Raw genomic sequence first — 19,894 nt, 5'->3', positions numbered from 1 at the left:
ATTTAGGAAGGACATAGACATTTTTTCCTTAAAAAGGAATATAAGCAATGACTAAAGAGAACTGGAATTCAGAGCTTCTGATTTAAGTATGTTTCCTTCCATTTAGATAAAAAGTTAGCATATACCAAAGAAACCCAAAATAAGGCAACTTTTGACTCTTTACAGGTAGGTAGGTGGTAGTTTAAAAAAAAAAGTTCATTCTTGGAATGACCTATGGAAAGTATAATGGCCAGTGATCAAGTCAAAATATTACTAAACCATAGATTCAGCTCACACAGAAACACTTTCTATTTCTATGACATCTCTCAGAGCCATCATTTTACCACTATTCACACAGCTACCAACTTTGCTTAGGCCTTCAGAAACTCTAATCTGGACTGTTGCAGTGGCATCCAAACTGTCTTCCTTTTAAGTCTCTTCCTGCTTCAATGTATCCTCCACACAGCTGACAAAATTATTTCCTTTAAGTCCAAGTCTAAGCATACCACTCCCCTACTCAATACATTTCAGTAACTCCATATTGTCTCTATAATCAAATATAAATTCCGGTTTGGTTTTTAAAGGTATTTACTAGGCTCTTCTTGATTTTCATTGTATATTAGTTCCTTTTCCATAATACTGCCCACCAAACTGTCCTTCTTGTCATTCATCACATATAGCACTCCACTTGCCATTTGTATGCCTTTGCACTGGCCATCATTTGTACCTGAAATATACTCCCTCTAAAAGAATCCCTTACCTCCTTAACTCATGCATCACCTTCTACACAAAGCCTTTTCTGATTCCACCAACTACTAGTGCCCTCTCCTCAACTACTTTGTATTATTTTATATTTATTCTGTATATTTATCTATATATAAGTACATAAAAATGTATGTATGAGTGAATGTATATGACACACATCTATATGTGTAGACACACACCCACACACCCACACACCCCATTTATTTATGTGCAGGTCTCCTCCCAAAGCATGGAAGTTCACTGACAGGAGGGATCGTTTCATTTTATGTTTGTATTCTCAGCACCTTGCACAGTACCTTGCATATAATAAGCACTGAATATTTATTGACAATAATCTATGGGTCATAGGTTTTAAGCACACAAAAATAAGATAGAGATATTTAAACCAATGAGAATAATGTGACATGAGAATAAATCCTTAGCTCATAGACTATGTTATACTTTTAATATTTTATGGTGAAATAAAAGTAATTTCAAACAAACAAGAAAAAAATATAACGATCACTCACCAGATGTCTGAGCTCTTTCAGGTCTCTGCAGACAGTGTAAAAAACACCAAGAAGAATATTAATGTAGGCTGCATAGAAATCAGCTGAATACTCTGGAGGATGATCATGGGACAAAATCTTTTGAAGATGCCCTGGTCCAAAAACACAAATTTGTTCTTAATGTTTCATAATGTACCTAAGACATGTATGACACTTTATTATACCACTTTGAAACAACACATAAAGCCATGAAAAGGTATAAGAATTGTAAACCCATGAGAATAGGAAAGCAACACTAAATTTTGAAACCAAGATGGGAGGGATCATGGTAGGTGGAGCTGTGTGTCTGCCTTAGTGCTGCAAAGTTTATTAAGTGGCAATGGCAAGCATGACAAAAAAACAAGAAGAATTACATCTAAAGTAGATCTCAAAAGCCTTACTACCTTAGGAAAGTAAATAACTTAAAAATCTAAAGAACCGGAGGGCTGAATTTTCTATCATGTTAGGTATTCTAAGTAAACAATAATTTGGCTAAAAAACCAAGCCAGACAAACAAAAAAAAAGAGCATCTGCTTTTAAAAGTTTTTCACAGAACAAAAAGAATTCCAAAATTCTAAATAAATCCACCAATTTTCAAAGATTTCATTCCTCACTTTTCTCTTCCTTTTCCCTCTTTTTAAAACATATTCTTCTTTCTCCTACATTAAGAGCCTTAAAATTCATCTCTCAAAATTCATCTAACTTTCTTATATGATGACAGATATTTAGGAACAAAAGACATTTCTTGGCTGTGGCCTTCTTTGTTTCTTATTCTTTTTTTTTGGGGGGGGGAGCCTAAGCAATGGGGTTAAGTGACTTACCCAAGGACACACAGCTAGTAAGTATTATGTGTCTGAGGTCAAATTTGAACTTGGGTCCTCCTGAATCCAGGGCTGGTGGTCTATCCACTACGCCACCTAGCTGCCCCTGCTGTGGCCTTCTCATTCCTAATCTCTGTACTCATAATGTCACATCTCTGCCTCACTTGCAACTATGAATCACACTCTTTTCAAAAGAACTTTTTCCTTTCTTTGTTTCAGTGAAACTACTTTTTCCTTGTTCTCTTCTTAGCTGGCCAACAGCTCTTTATCAGTCTTCTTTACTGAATCATCTTCTGCTTAACCATGAGTTTCTACCAGTACTATATCCTGGGCTATTTACTGTCTTTTGCCTATATACACTCTCTCAGGGATCTCTTCCATACCATTACCTTTACATACCTTCTGAATCACTCCAAGTAGATAAAAAATCAGAACCCAAAATTGCCAAGCAACATTGAGAGCCAAGCCAGAAGTTTGATCACTTTACCCTGTAGTGCTCAGGATTCAAAGAAAGGTCTCTAAAGGGATGTTAATTCCTTAAAGAAAAGGCACAGTATGAAGAATTTATACACACATGTGTGTGTATAAAATATATACATTCATATATTATATTGCATATAAACATGTCTGTATATACACATTATGTACATGAGAAAGAAAGAGAGAGACAGAGAGATAATGTGTGATAAAAGTCAAGTGGTCAGTGAAAAGAGCAATGGGATTTGAGTCAGGAAGACATGAGTTCAAATCTGGCCTCAGGAATTTACTACTTGTATGACCTTGGGCAAATCACTTAATCTTTCTCTGCCTCAGTTTTCTCATTTGTAAAACAGGGATCATAACAGCACCCACCTCCCAGGATTATTTTGAAGATTGAATGAGACATATCTGTAAAGTGCTTAGCACAGTGACTGGCACTGAGTAGGCACTATATAAATCCTTATTCCCTTGTTTCCACTTGATTTTCCTTGGTATGCTATTGGGGGGGAACATGGACATTCATATTATTTCAACAATAATTAATATAAAATATAGAACTCCTTTCTTGCAAATGAGGTTTTCTTCTTTCTTTGTGAAAACAGATAAAATTTGTAATTAATGACCATACCCAGTTAGGTTAGTTGTTCAGTGTGATAATAAGGACAAGGAACTGAGGCCAAAGCTAGGAGCCCTAGATCTCATCTAACACAACACTCTTATTTTATAACTTGGGAAATTTAAGCCCAGAGAGGTTATATGACATGCCTACATTTGGCTTTTTTATTGCACCATAATGCCTTTTACATTCCATGGCCACAGACTATATACTAAACATTTAGAAAATCCATAACTGTATTGAGAGATAGATGAAAAAATGTGGATGAACTGGCAAAAATCCACAATGACTAATGAAAAATATACTCAAAGTTCTGATAGAAGGTCAGACCATATTATTAATCTACTGAACCGTTCGGCTAGAGTAACAATGAATACTGCCAATAAAACCAGGCCCTTTAGAATATATGGTAAATCACACTGACAGAGAAGGAAAGATCTCATAGAACGAAAAATAACATTTAAATGTCTGTAAAATACACAAACACTTTCCACATGTGGGCAAATCTAAGCGGTGATAACAAGGTTCATTACACTTGAAATGCTTCCTTCCACTGACTGCCAGATTCCCACACTCCACAGTGATATTTCATTTCCCTTTAAGAGTTTACTTTCTAGACCTATATGGTCTGATGCTGAGTGAAGTGACCAGCACCAACAGGACTTTGTACACAATAACAGCCACGTTATACGATGACTAATATTGTTAAACTGAACCCTTCTCAGCATTACAAGGATGTAAGACATCTCCAGAGGCCTCGGGATGGAAAATGCTGTCCACATCCAAAGAAAGAACTATAGAAGTCGAATCACTATCACTCATTTTTACCTTCTGTTGAGTTTTGTTTCATCTTTTTGATGGTTCCTCCTATTGGTTTTAATTTTTACTTACAACTTCACTAATGTGAAAATATGCTTAATGGGTATGTAAATGTAAAGCCTATATCAGATTGTGTGTTGTCTTGGGGAGGGGGGGAGGAAGGGGGAGAAAAATTTTCAACTCAAAAGCATATGGAAGTGATTGTTGATAAATCAAAATAAATTAATAAAATTTAAAAAAAAAGTTTGCTTTCTAAATGATATCCTCATTCAAACATGTTGACATTGTCTCCCAAACACTGATAATTCTAAATGTTTCCATTTAAAAACTCACTTCTGATAGGAATTTTAAAAATTGAGCATTTACCTATGCTATAATCAGGGAAATACATGATGAATGGTTCAAAACACCCCAGTATTTGGTCGAAACTTTTCCCAGACAATTTGACTGAGAAAGATAACAGTCACGTTTCTGTTGGTCTGTAAAAGAAAAAGGAATAAAAGGTGACCTTGTATATTGAAATTGTAATCAGAATAGTGATTCCATTTGGATTTTTCATTCAGAAAATTATCAAATTTCCAAGCTATAATAAAGTATTTGCATATTAATAAGCTATCTTTAGACATCTAATCAAGGACTCATACATTTGCAGATTTTCATAATTATCCAGAATTTCTATAAAACTCTCATCATTTTGTTATTCAGTTACTCTGTTTGAATGAAACATATCTCACAAAAAGTATTGTTTTACACTAAATTAAGAAAATACATTGCTTGACTAAGATTAGAGCTTTTTATGAAAATGTTCTTAGGAAAGAATGTACCCCTCCAAAAACAACTGCACCTTTCCATAACAAAGCTGATTATGTTTTTAAAAAAAAATCAATGTTTTAGTTACCAATAATGTGAAAAGTGTTACTTTCTAAAATTTTTCCTCTTTTAAAGTAAAATAGAAAAACCAGGAAGATTACAAAGGCAGATTACACATCTAACTTTAGAAGCATTAAGTAAAAAAAGATGACATTTTTAAAGGATTCCAGGCCTGTTTTAAGTTTAATAATAAGTCTTCATTATTTTCTTGGAAGACAAAGACAACAACAAATTGGTAATCATTTCATAGAAGGCCTATGGGCTGCATAATACAAAGAAAAAGATAATCACCTCCCAATGCCTCTTTCCATCTATCCTAGAAACTCAGTGGTTTAAAAAAGAGTCTGCATTTATTCTTCCATGGAAGAAAAGTATTTGTGAATTCTGAAAACAGTCCTAACTAAAAAGCACTAAGTTTTTTTTCCATTTAAAAATGATTAATGATAAAAAAAAATACTGACTTATTAAAATCAGATTAAAAACCTTTTGGTGGGCAGGACTTCGGAAGAACAATAGAATATGTTTCTTGTCTAAAATTGATTTATAATGGGAAAACATTCACCTATTTATCTGGCAGAGTATCCCATATAAAACGAATTTTATCATTACTGAAATTTTTATTTGTAGTCTCATGTGAAGAGCAAAGATCAAAAAATAATACAAAAAAGAATGGTGGAGGGTTCATTTGGGAGAAGGAAGTTTCCTCAGGCCTAATACAGTTTTCTTGCTTTATGTAAAGTCCTAGGAAATAGATTTTCTTTGTTGGCACAGAGGGGAATATTTTTCTTGTTTTCCCCCAAATCTGAGTCCCCCAAAATCTGGGACTCCTTTGTCCTACTGTCTAATTTTTTTTTTTGGCCATCTAAAATGGTATTTAAATAGAACATCCCGTTGCTTTCTTACCTGGATGCCAAAAGCCTTAATACTATTTTTTTTTGGCCATGAATCTATGGAAAGTCTGTCAGGTAAACATTGGTATGAAGGGAGGGCAAGGAGAAGGATAGCATGAACACCATAACACAAAAGCACTGGGAAACTAATGATACTGGAAAAAGATTTACCAATAATGGGGTCTAGATCCTAGCATCTGGAAGTCTAATGGAAGAACAAATGTGTTAGGGCTGAGAAGAGCAAAAAGAAAGGCCAATCAGTTAAGAAGACCTATGACAGGGAGATCAGACTCCAACTTTCAAGGCTATAAGAATCCAGTGGTGATGGGAAATTTTCTATCACATACAGTAACTCGGACAAAAAAGAATTCCAGCAACTGTGTCTAGGGTTTCTCCGCACAAGCAGAACAGGGATAGAGGTGAAAAAGAGTTAGGTCAACTACTGTCTCTTTGAAATCAACCTCAACTTATAAAATATTTAAATAGGCTAACAACCCACATGTCCAACCTTAGCCATAGGAACATTTCCTAGGCATTGAAAAGTCCCCAATCAAAGCTAACACAAAATACCATACATTTATGCCCTAGCCAGATGTGAAAATTCTGTTCCCTTTCATATTGTAGCCTAAACAGATACCAGTGCTATTTCTAGTCTCTTATCTCATCCCACAAACCTCCCCTCACCTGTTATTGTTTGAAATTCCTTTACCTGTCATTCTATCATTATATTTAAAGTATTTAAAAATACAAACAGAATTTGAAGTAACACAATAATGCGAATTAGTTTTAGTCAAAGTGTAAATGATGATATGAGAAAGAATTTTTCCTAAGTAAAAGGTTTAGAAATTAGGAAATCACTGGGCATACCTCAAGGGCAAAAGGGAACAGAAAGAGCAGGCTAGACTCACCAAAGAAAAACTGCCTACGACAGGTAGGTAAAAATATACTATGTTAATATTTTCAATACAATAAATAAAAATAGTAAGTTATGGAACTCATTCTATAGATGAATATAAAAAAAGGGAACACTGACTTGAAGAGGGATCAAGGTACTTTTCTGAGGTTTTCTGGAAAAGCGAGCTCTGTAGAAACACCTTTTCCCCTCCACAAGAGATTTCTGGGAAAAGCCTTCAGTTAGTCTGGCCCACTTAGTGTGATAGCCATGCTCCAATATCCAACTCCTCCATTTGCCACACTTTTAATGGTGCTACTTTCATACATACCTACATGTCTCAAGCGGCTCTGCTCAACAATACTACGTCTATTTCACCTTCAAACTAGTTGCTGAATTTATCATAATCACTTTAAGTCCTCTGCTTCATGAGAAAGTATTTAAAAGAGTTCAAAGTGATGAAATATTGCATTCGACTAACAAGTGCTGTGTGTTTTAAAGAAAATCTATATGGGGGGGGGGAGAGCCAAGATGGCAGAGTAAAGGCAGGAACTTGCCTGAGCTCTCCCTGAAACTCCTCCAAATACCTTTAAAAATTTACTCTAAACAAATTCTACAGCAACAGAGCCCACAAAAAGACAGAGTGAAACAAATTTCTAGCCCAAGACAACCTGGAAAATCAGCAGGAAAGGTCTACTGCACCAAGCTGAGAGAGGAGCAGGGTACATCATAGGCTCCACCAGCACAGACCATGCCCCAGCAAACCCATAGCAGGCCTCAGGGGACTAAATCACTGCTCAGACCACAAACTCCAAAGACAATTTAGAAGATCAGTAGGAAAGGTCTGTTGGACCTGGGTGAGAGAGGAGGGAAGTCTAGCCGCAGACCAAACAAACCAGCAGCAGCCCTTGGGAGCAACTGAATCAGCAGTGGTGGTGGTAGCAGCAGCTGTTTTTGGAGCTCTCAGCCCATAGATGGTATGGGGATCAGACAACTGGTCAGAGGAGATTACAGGAGTCTCTTTGTTAGCACTGAGGCAGAACTCTGTTGCTTTGCCCATACTTAGATCTGGGTGGTAGTCCTGGGGTGAGGAGGACCACTCGTATAGCAGAGTTTGTGGCAGCAGTGAAGAGGGGACCCTCCTGACAGTTCCAGGGCAAAAAGAATGCTTGTGGTCACTCACAGATCACAGCAAAGGCCAGGAGAGGAGTAAACACCTCTCCTTTGATCATACCACCTTGGAAGAACTGAAAACTTACAGTACCCTAGAAGTAGGTCTGAAAACAACTGTACAAAACCCCTGAAGCTTGGGACAGTTCATCCTCCACACTGGAAGCACAGCCTACTTTAACAAAGAGTCAGAAAGTCAAGTAACTGGCTGGGAAGATGAACAAATAGAGGAAAAAGACTTAAGACTATAGAATCTTACTTTGGTGACAAGGAAGATCAAAACATACCATCCAAAAAAGACAACAAAATCAAAGCTCCTACATCCAAAGCCTCCAAGAAAAATATGAATTGGTCTCAGGCCATGGAAGAGCTCAAAAAGGATTTGAAAATCAAGTATGAGAAGTAGGGGAAAAACTGGGAAAAGAAATGAGAGTGATGAAAGAAAATCATGAAAAATGAAGTCAACAGTTTGGTAAAGGAGACAAAAAAAATTGAAGAAAATAACACTTTAAGAAATAAAGTAGACCAAATGGCAAAAGAGGTCCAAAAAGCTGATGAGGAGAAGAATGTGTTAAAAAGCAGAATTGGCCAAGTAGAAAAGGAGGTTCAAAAGCTCACTGAAGAAAATAATCCCTTAAAAATTAGATGGAGCAAATGGAAGTTAATGACTCTATGAGAAATCAAGAAATTATAAAACAAAACCAAAAGAACAAAAAAAAAAAGAAAGAAAGAAAACAATGTGAAATATCTCATTGGAAAAACAACTGACCTGGAAAATAGATCCAGGAGAGATAATTTAAAAATTATTGGACTACCTGAAAGCCATGATCAAAAAAAGAGCCTAGATATCATCTTTCAAGAAATTATCAAGGAAAACTGCCCTGATATTCTAGAACCAGAGGGTAAAATAAAAATTGAAAGAATCCACAGACCACCTCCTGAAAGAGATCCCAAAAGGAAAACTCCCAGGAATATTATAGCTGAATTAAAGAGTTGCCAGGTTAAGGAGAAAATATTGCAAGCAGCCAGAAAGAAACAATTCAAGTACTATGGAAACACAATCAGGATAACACAAGATTTAGCAGCTTCTACATTCCTATATGGAAAGATGATATTTGTAACTCATGAGACCTTTCTCATTATTAAGGTAGTTGGAGGGAATATATATAGACAGAGGAAACAGGGTAAGTTGAATAGGAAGGGATGATATCTAAAAAATAAAATTAAGGGGTGAGAGAGGAATATACTGGGAGAAGGAGAAAGAGAGGTAGAATGGGTAAATTATCTCATATAAAAGAGACAAGAAAAAACTTTTACAGTGCAGGCAAAGAGGGGGGAAGTGAGAGAGAATGAGTGAACCTTACTCTCATCAGAACTGGGTCAAAGAGGGAATAACATACATATTCAGTTGGATATGGAAATCTATCTTACCCTATAGGAAAGTAGGGGTAAAGGGGATAAGAGAGGGGGGATGATAGAAGGGAGGACAGATTGGGGGAGGGGATAATCATAAGCAAACACTTTTTGAGGAGGGACAGGGTGAAAGGACAGAATTAAATAAACAGGGGGCGAGATAAGATGGAGGGAAATATAGTTAATTTTTCACAACATGATTATTATGGAAGTGTTTTGCATGACTACACATGTGTAACCTATATCGAGTTGCTTGCCTTTTCAATCAGGGTGGGTAGGAAGGGAGGAGGGGAGAGAATTTGGAACTCAAAGTTTTAAAAATGAATGTTAAAAATTGTTTTTTACATGGACCTGGGGAAAAAATAAAATACCAAATTAAAAAAAAATAAAATATAAAAAAAAATCAATACTGGCAGAAACAAGGGTAAGTAGGAGAAGGGAAGAATTCATGTCAATATGTTAATTAAAAGTAAAATGATCCAAGCAGATACAAATCCAAAATGTCATACTTTTTTGTGTACAACTAATATGTACCTGAAAAACTATGTGTAAGCACAAGTGAAACTGAACAAACTTCTTTTTTGTAATAACACCAATTACCCTATTTTATAAATCTAAATTTTTATCTAATATTTTTCTGAAATAAGGTCCACTTCTACTTTATTTAATCACTTACCAATTCTTGTAACCTAAGAAAAGCAGGCAGTAGATTTGCTTCCATTTCCCTTAAATATTCTGCTTTATCCAGCACCTTACAAAAAAAAGGTAATAATTCTGAACAGAGTAAAAATCAACTTAAGTCAATCAACACTATGCAGCACAGTGACCTGATCTTTTCATTGTGATTTTTTGATACTAACTTTTAAGTTTTAAAAAAGAGAGAACTTATATATGTATAATAACAACATGGGGCAGCTAAGTGGTACAGTGGATAGAGTACTGGGCCTGGAGTCAGGAAGACTCCTCTTCATGAATTCAAATATGGCCTCAGATACTTTACTAACTGTATAACCCTAGAAAACTCAACTAATCCTGTTTGCCTCAGTTTCCTCATTTGTAAAATGAGCTGGAGAAGGAAATGGCAAACCACTCCAGTATCTTTGCTAAGAAAACTCCAAATGGCCTCCTGAAGAGTTGGCGTGACTGAAAAGATGGAAATAACAATAAAAAATAATAGTATGTAAGGAAAACTCTTCTCTTACTAAAATATCTAACAATGTACATTAATACAAATAAGACAGCAAATTGTGTGCCTAAAAATTTGGTCTATGCCATTATAACCAACAAAATTGGAATATTCCAAATTACCTGTTATTCAGCCTTTACATTACTTATTTTACTCATAAGCTTATTTTATCAGATTTTTTTTAAATTAAGCACTCTTCATTTGAACTTTTGACTTTTTTTTCTTCTTTTACTGAATATGAAACCTGCATGATTTTTATCTATTAATTCTATACTCTCAATTTTATACATTTTCAATATTGGTTATCAAACTAATTTTTCCTAAAGATCTTGTCATTTAAAATAAGCTTTTAAAATACCTTTCTAACCCTTCACGTTTGATCACTCCTATATTTCTTACTATCTTTAGACTTTTATTCCACATGTAAAGACAAAAGCACAGAACAATTGGGATTTCACACTGCTGTAATTCAGTTTAAATAACTTGAGATATTAAAAGAACAAGAGGAAAGCCTCAGAACTACGAGGGTCATCTATACAGGATTTATAGGAGAACGTGGAAGAGAATCACAGAGGATGGGAAGGTATGGTAGAAAAGACACCTACTAGGATCCTAAAGTCAGACAAGCTATCCTCAAAGAACCAATTGGTCTAGGGAACCAGGGCTTGTACCACTGAAACCCTGGGGCACAGGCCAACACACCAAAAGTCAATGGCCCTCAGATGTCCACTGTTCTCAAGTTACTACAACTATCTGCTTGGATGTTTCCACATGAAAATAAAAGGGATGGAGTCCACTTGAACCATTTCTGCATACTTGCAAAGTCTCCTTTCTCTGCTTTTGTTAAGTAAACTTCTTTTCCATTAAGTGTTGGCTAGCCTCCAAATGCCTCATTTTCTTCCAGTCTAAGTCTGAGCCACTAGACCAGTGTAGGTCATGCATACTTTACAACAAAGAGGTTAGGATCTCTATTAGTGGAGGGAAGAATCTGCCCAGGGAGGGAGGGAAGACAAGATGGGGACAGTACAAAATGAGACAGTAGAAAAGGGCAAGGAAAGAAGTTATCTGGTTCCCCAGCCCATAGCAGTTTAGAACCAGCAAACCAGAAGGAAGGTGGGGAAATATTAGAGGGAAATATTAAATGACAGCAAGGAGTAAGAGAGGAAAAATGAAAAAGTAGGAATAATGTAAAAATGGATATTCAAGTCACTGAAATGATATTACATTCAGTATCCTCTACTTAAGCACTATATCTTTAAAATATTTCTATCAAAATAGTTAAGTCATTTTAGGTGCTTAGAGAAAAGTTTTAATTATCTTGAAAACAAATTTAAGGGCATCTATATCTCCCAATAATGTTAGATAAATGGGGTGTTATTGTATATGTCCTTTAGTGTGCATATGTGTAGTTCTTCATATATGAATACCCATATAATGTCAGTAAAATATTCAAAAAGTACTTGATATCACATGCATGATTTCTCTTTTCAGTAATGAAAATTAAATGGACTGATAGAGGCATTTTTCATGTAACCATGAGCCCTTATAAGGAAAAAGATTATTTGGAATTCAGTTCTCTATGTTAATTATCTTATTCAGAGACTAAACTTGCAACTTTAGTTTCATTAGCATCATATTATAATCTTTGTATTAAAAGGATCAAGTTTATGATAAGGCAACAGAACATAAAATTTGTAATAAACACCCAGATACCTTTTAATTCTAGTATAGATTTAGAACTAGGAGGGGCCTCAAAGACTTTAACCTCAAAGACACAAACTTTACAGAACAAATCCCCTTAATAAAAGGATTTGTTCTATAAAACTTGGACTCAGTCCAAAGGCCACACCAAAGGACCTACAAGGCCACATATGGCCTTGAGGCTGCAGATTCCCCACCCCTGATCTAGTCCAAGCCTCTCTTTACAGGTGAAGAAACAAGCCCAGAGAGTTTAAGTGACTTGACCAAGGTCACAAAGAGATAGGATTTGAACTCATGTTCTGCCTCTTCAATCAGTGTTCTTACTATGTTACCTCTCATATACTTACAAAGATCTATAATCTCATAGGTTTAGGCACTTCCTCCATTATTCATCAATCTACCCTTTTAAGGCTTCACTCTTTACCTCTAGAACTTTCCAAACTAAAATGCCCCTTTCCTGGCCACCAGACTGGTGGCAGCAGAGAAAGAAGGGGTTTGAGAGGTTGCAAAAGTAACACTGACAGGCCGTGGCAAGAGATTGACTATGGGGGTGAGGGGTGTGTGTGTGTGTGTGTGTGTGTGTGTAAGACACACATGCACGTGCATATAGTGAGGAAACAAGGATCCCACCTTAGGATGTAAGCCTAAGAAGAACAGAAGGATGGTACTACCCTAGACAATAACAAAGAATTTAGAAAGAGGAGAGGGTTTGTCTATAAATATGTAGATATTGAGAGATCCATAGAGAAGCATACATATAACTTATAAATCCATATAGAAGTATACATAAAATCAATGTGGAACACTAAGAATATAATAACATATAATATAATAATATAATATAATATATCATAATATATAATATATAATACAATAATATAATAAATGGGTCATTTAAAAAAAAGAACATAGTTAAATTACTTACAATATATACAGTCTGATCATCCACACCCTGATCTTGAGTTACTTTCTTAAACAAACGAACAAAATCATTAAACGAATCACAAGCTATATAAGAAGTACATTCATCTTTTGAAGAATTGAGACAATTTAACTGGTTTAAAATGTGCTCCAACAGTATCCTTGAGGTAAAACATTCAACACAGTTCACAATAACATGAGGAAGCTAAAAAAGAAAAAAAGTAAAAAACTTGACAATTTGACTTTTTTTCCCCTAAAAGCTATTATAAAACCAACCATCAGTCTTATTTAACAACCTGTATGGTTGTTGAAACACCCAATTTCTTAAAACAAATATAATTTTAATAACTTGGGACCAAGGGAAAGCTTGAGTTCTAGTCCCAGGTTTGACACCAATTTGCAGTGTGGCCTTGGGTAAGTCACTTCATTAAATAAAATGTCTTATTTGTAAAATGAGGAGTTTGAGCTAGATGGTCTCCATTATCTCTTCCTGTTCTAACATTCTGTGATTCTAAAAAGCAACAGACCACATATCATAGGTTTGAAAATAAACACGAGAAGCGTAAATGGGTAGTTTCAGAGAACAAGTGATAAAAAGTACCATCCTTGTAGGCAGGTGAAGAAAACACTCACTGATGTGGAGTTGTGTACAGGAGGCTACTGTCTGTCACCTGGTTTTGCTTAATTCTAGTGGGGGGAGGGTGGAAGTTATCTGGAAATGACTTTTTTTTAAAATAAGAAAAAGATATAATAAAATTTAATCAAAAGGTAGACTGTTGTATTCTAACCTTTCCAAATATAATTCAACATCTTAAGCATCTGCTATTTCAGGATTTGTTTTACCTAACAGATCAGAACCCTCCAAATTTAGTGGGCACTCTGAAAGAGCTGCTGTGGCTAAAAAAATGCAGGATCCTATGGCCAAACTCATAAGCCTCCCCGAATTAGGCCTTAGAGGACAGGTAAATAATCCTTTGCTGAACTAAACTTAAAGTTTTTCCAGTTTGGTTAGACCTTCCAAAGCTTGCAATCTTCTGGCATAGATTTCCTCTATGCTACTGTAAGGTATCAAACGGTAGGACTTCAGGGGAGAATTCTAAATATAAATTCAGGAATACTTATAAAAATATAAACTAAAAACAACAATTTATATTAGTATTTTATGAAAAGCAACAGATATGATAAACTATAAATGATGAATATTAATTATTTAAAGGTAAAGACTTTGGAAAGGAAAAAATAAAACAAACCAAAAAATGCAAAAGTACTCCAATCAGAAAAAAGGGCAGGATTTAGAAGATTGAGATAGCTGAACTTAATACATTTTATACTTCAAACATTTTCAATTCTCCTACCTATTCTATTAATCAGGCTTTTAGAAATTCACTTTTTAGCTAGAAACAGCCAACCTTATGAATACTAATCACATTAGGGACCTGTGACATGAATAATTACCATGCAAATGATCTGTTATTTTGTTAAGTAAGGAAATTCCCTAGACCAGGGCTTCTTAAACTTTTCCCCCTTGCAACTCCTTCAGCACTTCTTAAACTATGGAGTTTAAGAAGTGCTGCTCTAGACCACTACAGACCAAAACCAAGGAACATAGAGGTTAAATGATTTGCCAAAGGTCACACAGTCACTAGGTATCAGAAGTAGCAGTTGAATCCTTATCTTTTTTACTCCAAACCCAGAGCTTGATCCACTGTGACAAACTGCCTTTGTAGATCACCAGATATTTAAGTTATACAAATTCACTATTTTCAAAGATAGTTTTGATACCTTTAAACTAATTTTGTATTACATAATTAGAATTTAAAAGGGAAATTTTAATAGTTTAATTTTTATTTCAGACAATTCACACTATATTAGCATTATAGAACATAGAAACCCAATGGTTACATAGTTATTCATATTTGAATTTTCCTGTATATTTTAGATAGTCTCCTTAGAATATATAAAATGAAGTATCTGGAAATGGCATTTTCAGACACAAGCCTAATAAGATCTATTTTAAAATTCTTATATTGAATGAGCAATGATGTTTCCTCAGTTTAATAAGAAAGTAACCACATAGCTGCATTCTCTACATGTACTTCAAGAAGTGCTAGGTTATAAATATAACCTGCAGGTATCAATTACTTTTCAATATTCATAAAGAATCATTAGCACTTGAGGCACCAGCCTTATAATAACTTCTCAGTCTTTTGCAGCCAGGCTACTTCCTCCTAGGAATGAGATAGTTATAGGAAAAACTCTCTGCTTTTGGAAATAGAAGGCAACAATGAAAGGATTATATTGTTATTTACATAGCGCTACCAATTTCATAAATGCTCAAAGTGATACTTTCTCATAACAGCAGTAGACAGTAATGGGATGTTGCCTACTTTCCAAAGCCTTCTATAGATTTTAACCTACAATGATTCTATTTACACATTTTGTTGCTAACACGTTCTAAGGTAGATTCAGTGAAGGTACTGGAATATGTTCCTGCCTCTGGAAAAAGTCACAACATCAAATCTACTACAATAGTGTTTATTAAGTTATTAATCTAGTTACTGGAGTGGTTATAACACAAAATTTTCAGTTCTAACACCAAATATAGGTTATATTTGTTCAGTTGTTTTCAAACCAAATCAGTAGTTATGTTTAGTATTTCTAACATTATTTCCTACAAGGTGTATTTTCTCCCCTTAAATCAATTTACAATGAGTTTAATATTACTCTTACCTCTGAAGTTTTCAACAAAGTTTCCATGACATAGGTCTTTCCACTAGCTGTATGTCCATAAATAAAGATGGATGGGAAGCTAAAATGATGACGCTAAGGCAGAAAAGCAGTGATCAATTTACATTTACAAAATTTACAAATACACTGAACTTCAACTTTACCAAACTTTTCATTAAGCTTATTTTTTCATCAATCCAAAACACTGCAACAGAGCAAATGCATTGTTGCTGAATAAAAATGTTTACAAGACTAGGAGGGATTTTAAGAAGGTACTAGGTCCAAGGACCCATCCAAGGAAAAGACTCCTAGTTGGCCCAGGAGCTTACTAAAGCAAGTCAGTGACTAAATTTGTCTCTATTATTCAAGTCAACAATTTTTAAAAATGTCTATGTGCTCCTCTTACAGTTTATGGAAGCAGCAGTTGCTCAGGGGGAAAAAAGTATTTTCAGAGATTTCTGCTCATTCAATCAACACTATAAATATTCTTCCAGTGAGAAACTGGCAGCTAGAATATCTTTGTTATTATCATTATGATCATGATCATCAATAAATATTTAATGAAAGTCACCTAGTTGTCAAATCAAAAACATCTCCCGGGATAGGTTACCCTACATCTCGGCTGAAATGAAAAGAAGCTAGCTTTTTGCTATTCAATCCTTTCAGTCACATCCGATTCTTTGTGACCTCATTTGGGGTTTTCTTGGCAAAGTTAATGAAGTAGTTTGCTATTTCCTTCTCCAGCTCATATTAGAGATGAAGAAACTGAGGCAAACAGAGTTAAGGGACTTGCCCAGGGTCATATAGCTAGTATTTGAGACCAGATTTGAACTCAAGAAGATGAGTAAAGGTACCCTTTATAGTAAACTACATGTGCTAATTATTAGAGCAATAACATAATCAAGACAACTGCTTAAACATTAAAATTTCACATCATCAATTGATTTTCAACAAAATGAAAGCCATATGGTATATTTCAATACACATGTGGTTCTAAATACATATAAGGATGTGCACTGAATATTTAAGGATTTTAAAGTAGAACCAATAATGCGCTCATACTGAGCAGCTCCTTCACATTCAAATTGTACCTGCTTCTTAAGGCCCCAATCATAGCAGAATAGATTGAGCTCCTTCTCTGAAACCCTAGAGCACTTACTGTTTGCATAATTAATTTGGCATAATTATATATTACCTTGTAGTACTGCAATGGAGCCACGATTTCAATTCATCAAGTCAAGTTGATTCAACAAACATAAAATAAAGCATCTATTATGTTCAAGACAAGGTTAAGCCAAAATAAAAATCACTGCCCTCAAGGAGCTTACTGAGGAATACAAGATATATAACATTAAGTATACTTAAGATAATTTGAGAAAGATCCCACTAATAACTAGGGTGATCAGAAGGGGTTCCTTAGGGAAGTTGGCACCTGAGCTGAACTTAGAAAGATATTAAATAGCCTAAGATTCACAGGTGAAGAGGACATGCACTCACAGCATATTGGATAGCTTGTGCAAAGAACTAGAGATGGGAAATGAAATGCTGATTGTGAGAAATATCAAGGACCATAACATGTGAGAAAGGGAAGTGATATATAAAGAGGCTATCCAAGATAATTTATTCTAAAGAAGCACAGTAAAACCTTCTCAAAACTGATCTACCATGCCGTATCTTGACTAAACAGTAAAATATGGCTGGCTAACTTTGGCACCGACCTCAATTCAGTCAGTTCACTTTCCCAGGCCTTATGTCTCCTGGGTCTGTCTAGTCACATGTTGCCACACTAAACTACTCTGCCTCTTATTTTTCTTCTGTTCTCATCCTCTGTTAAGGAAGAAAGGCATGTCCGGGTCACTATTAGTTGAAATGGTGACAGGATTATCAAATATTTATTATATATAACTTTACTATCCACTTTTCATGTAATCAATTAGTATCCTAGTTGAATAAGAACCATAGACACATCTGAGCAGCAGAACATGAACTCCTTAAGGGCAGGGACCTTTCCAGGGGTTTTTGTTTTCTTTTGTCTACATCCTTGTGAACCAGGACTTCTTAACTCCTAAGCCAAAAAACTGGTATCCTTTAAGTTCCAACTAAAATCCCGCCTTCTCCAGCAAGTCTTCCCTAATCTCTCTTAATTCCAGTGCTTTCCCTCTTTTAATTACACTTAGCACAGTGCCTGGCACATACTTAATGTTTACTGAATGAATGAATTCTATCCACTTTGATAAGCTGCTCCTTACAAGTATCCTGCCTCTGCTGTATTTTAGCTCTGTGATCCTGGGCAAACCAGAATACATCTATAGGATGGTGGTAATCAGGATAACAAGATGATTACTGCATGAGGAAAAGTTAAAGAAAACAGACATGTCTAGACTAGAGAAAAGAAGATAGGATGGTGATCCACAAAATTCTGAAAGGCTGCCATGCAGAAGAGTGACCAGACTTATTCTGTGTGGCTCCACAGAGCAGATCTTGGACTGAAGGGTGGACATTAAAAAGAGGAAAACTTTGTTTCAATACAAGGAAGAACAATTAGACATATTACAAAACAGAATGGCCTATCTTGTGATACAGTGAAGTCCCCATCAGCAGATGTTTAACTGAATGTCAGAGATGAAAGGGTACCTTGAGGAATCACCTAAATAGAACTCCATTTTTGCAACTAAGGAAACAGAAGGCCCAAAATGCTAAATGACCAGTGTCATACATATTAGTAGAACAGCTGGGGCTGAAACCCCCCTCTCCTTGGCTTTCAATTCTTTCCACTATACTTAATTGGTATTGAGAGACTGTATCAGATGCTGTATAGAGGAAACTGCGTATACTGGGCCTCTAAGTGTCCCTTTCAAATATGACGTTCTATGAACCAAGTAAGATAACCACATTTTGAGTAACAACAATAAAACTATAAGCAGAAAACTATCTGAGAAATCAGTATGTCTCACTTTGCATTCTTCACCAAGATTTGCTGGGGTTGGGTGTGACGGGGTAGTGGTGGTGGTGGGATGTTTCCAAAGTCCCTAAGAGTCTTCCCCTGGCCAATGGGCCTTCCGCCTAACTGTTCTGGTAGCAAATGGCTAGGTATTTCATAGAGCAAGCTTCTGGGTTCCTATGCTTGGAGCACAACTTCCGTTTCCTCAGGTTTAATACCACCTCACAGAAACATGAATAAGCAAATATACACCACCTCACAAACACAACCATTACACAGATCATGTTTACTGGGCAAGTTGTTTTGTGCTACACCCCCACAAATGAGCTCAACTTTTCAGAGATTCTTGATAATGATAAATTGTAACCAGAGCTTCCAGCCAAGACCCCCATTCATCAAAGTGCTTTACTGAACTGCTGTTCCCTGCAGGCTTTTCACTTTAGGATACCGGCTAAAAGTCAAGGCTTCTAAAAGTTCTACAAATAAAATTTCCACAAGGCCTACTTCCTTAACCTAGCCTAACTATGGCAAGATCCCCCCAGAATCTCTGTATGATTGTTCAGTTTGGGAAGCCTGTGGGCGTGGGGGTGAAGGAGAGAGAGAAGAAAATAGGAGCACCATTTATACCAGCACTTTAAGGTTTGAAAAGCTCTCTGCGTGCCATCTCATTGGACCCTCACGGTGACCCTGTGACGTAGCTGCTACTGATACCCCTATTTTAATAGATGAGGAAACTGAGGCTGCGAGGTTAAGCGACAGGGTCAGGGTTACAAAGCTGGTAAACGTCTTAGGCAGGATTCGAACTCGGGTCTTCCTGACTCTAAGTCCAGCGCTCTATTCATTCCGCCAACTAAAAAGGCAAAAGAAACGTCTGAAAATCAAAGTGGAATGAATAATACCTCTCCAAACAAGGCCATCAAAGTAGACACTTGGGATTCGCGACAAAGCACCACGTTCTCCAAAGGAAGCATTGCCGCCGGGGGTGACGATAAGCCAGGGGCGGTCAGAAAAGAGCAATAGCCAGTTGTGAGGGCTTTTAACGGGCTCCCCAAAAGCCCGCGACACAGACCCCAAAGCTTAGCGCCTTCGCAGCACCCGCTCGTCACTTAAAAAGCCCCGGGCCAACCTCCAGGCTTCAGTAGCCTCTACGGCCTGACGCCAGCACGTCGGCGTCGT

At 36.2% G+C, this 19,894-nt stretch overlaps 1 protein-coding gene across 1 annotated transcript in view; it reads right to left on the bottom strand.

Annotated features, from left to right (window-relative positions):
- The window catches only part of ORC5 (origin recognition complex subunit 5), a 102,377-nt gene extending 82,503 nt beyond the window's left edge, over positions 1-19,874 (bottom strand). Inside the window, 7 exon segments of the mRNA XM_078154504.1 lie at positions 1,254-1,384; positions 4,374-4,419; positions 4,421-4,486; positions 9,919-9,993; positions 13,055-13,255; positions 15,781-15,873; positions 19,618-19,874. Coding sequence (XP_078010630.1) covers positions 1,254-1,384; positions 4,374-4,419; positions 4,421-4,486; positions 9,919-9,993; positions 13,055-13,255; positions 15,781-15,873; positions 19,618-19,689 — 684 coding nt within the window. The 5' untranslated portion in view covers positions 19,690-19,874.
- Positions 19,875-19,894: the final 20 nt, after the last annotated feature.

This window comes from Phascolarctos cinereus, unplaced genomic scaffold, assembly GCF_003287225.1.
Source record: "Phascolarctos cinereus isolate Bilbo 61053 unplaced genomic scaffold, phaCin_HiC Scaffold_1;HRSCAF=81, whole genome shotgun sequence".
NCBI lineage: Eukaryota > Metazoa > Chordata > Mammalia > Diprotodontia > Phascolarctidae > Phascolarctos > Phascolarctos cinereus.
Note: the sequence above shows the minus strand (reverse complement) of the source record. Positions and strands in the feature narration are given on the sequence as shown.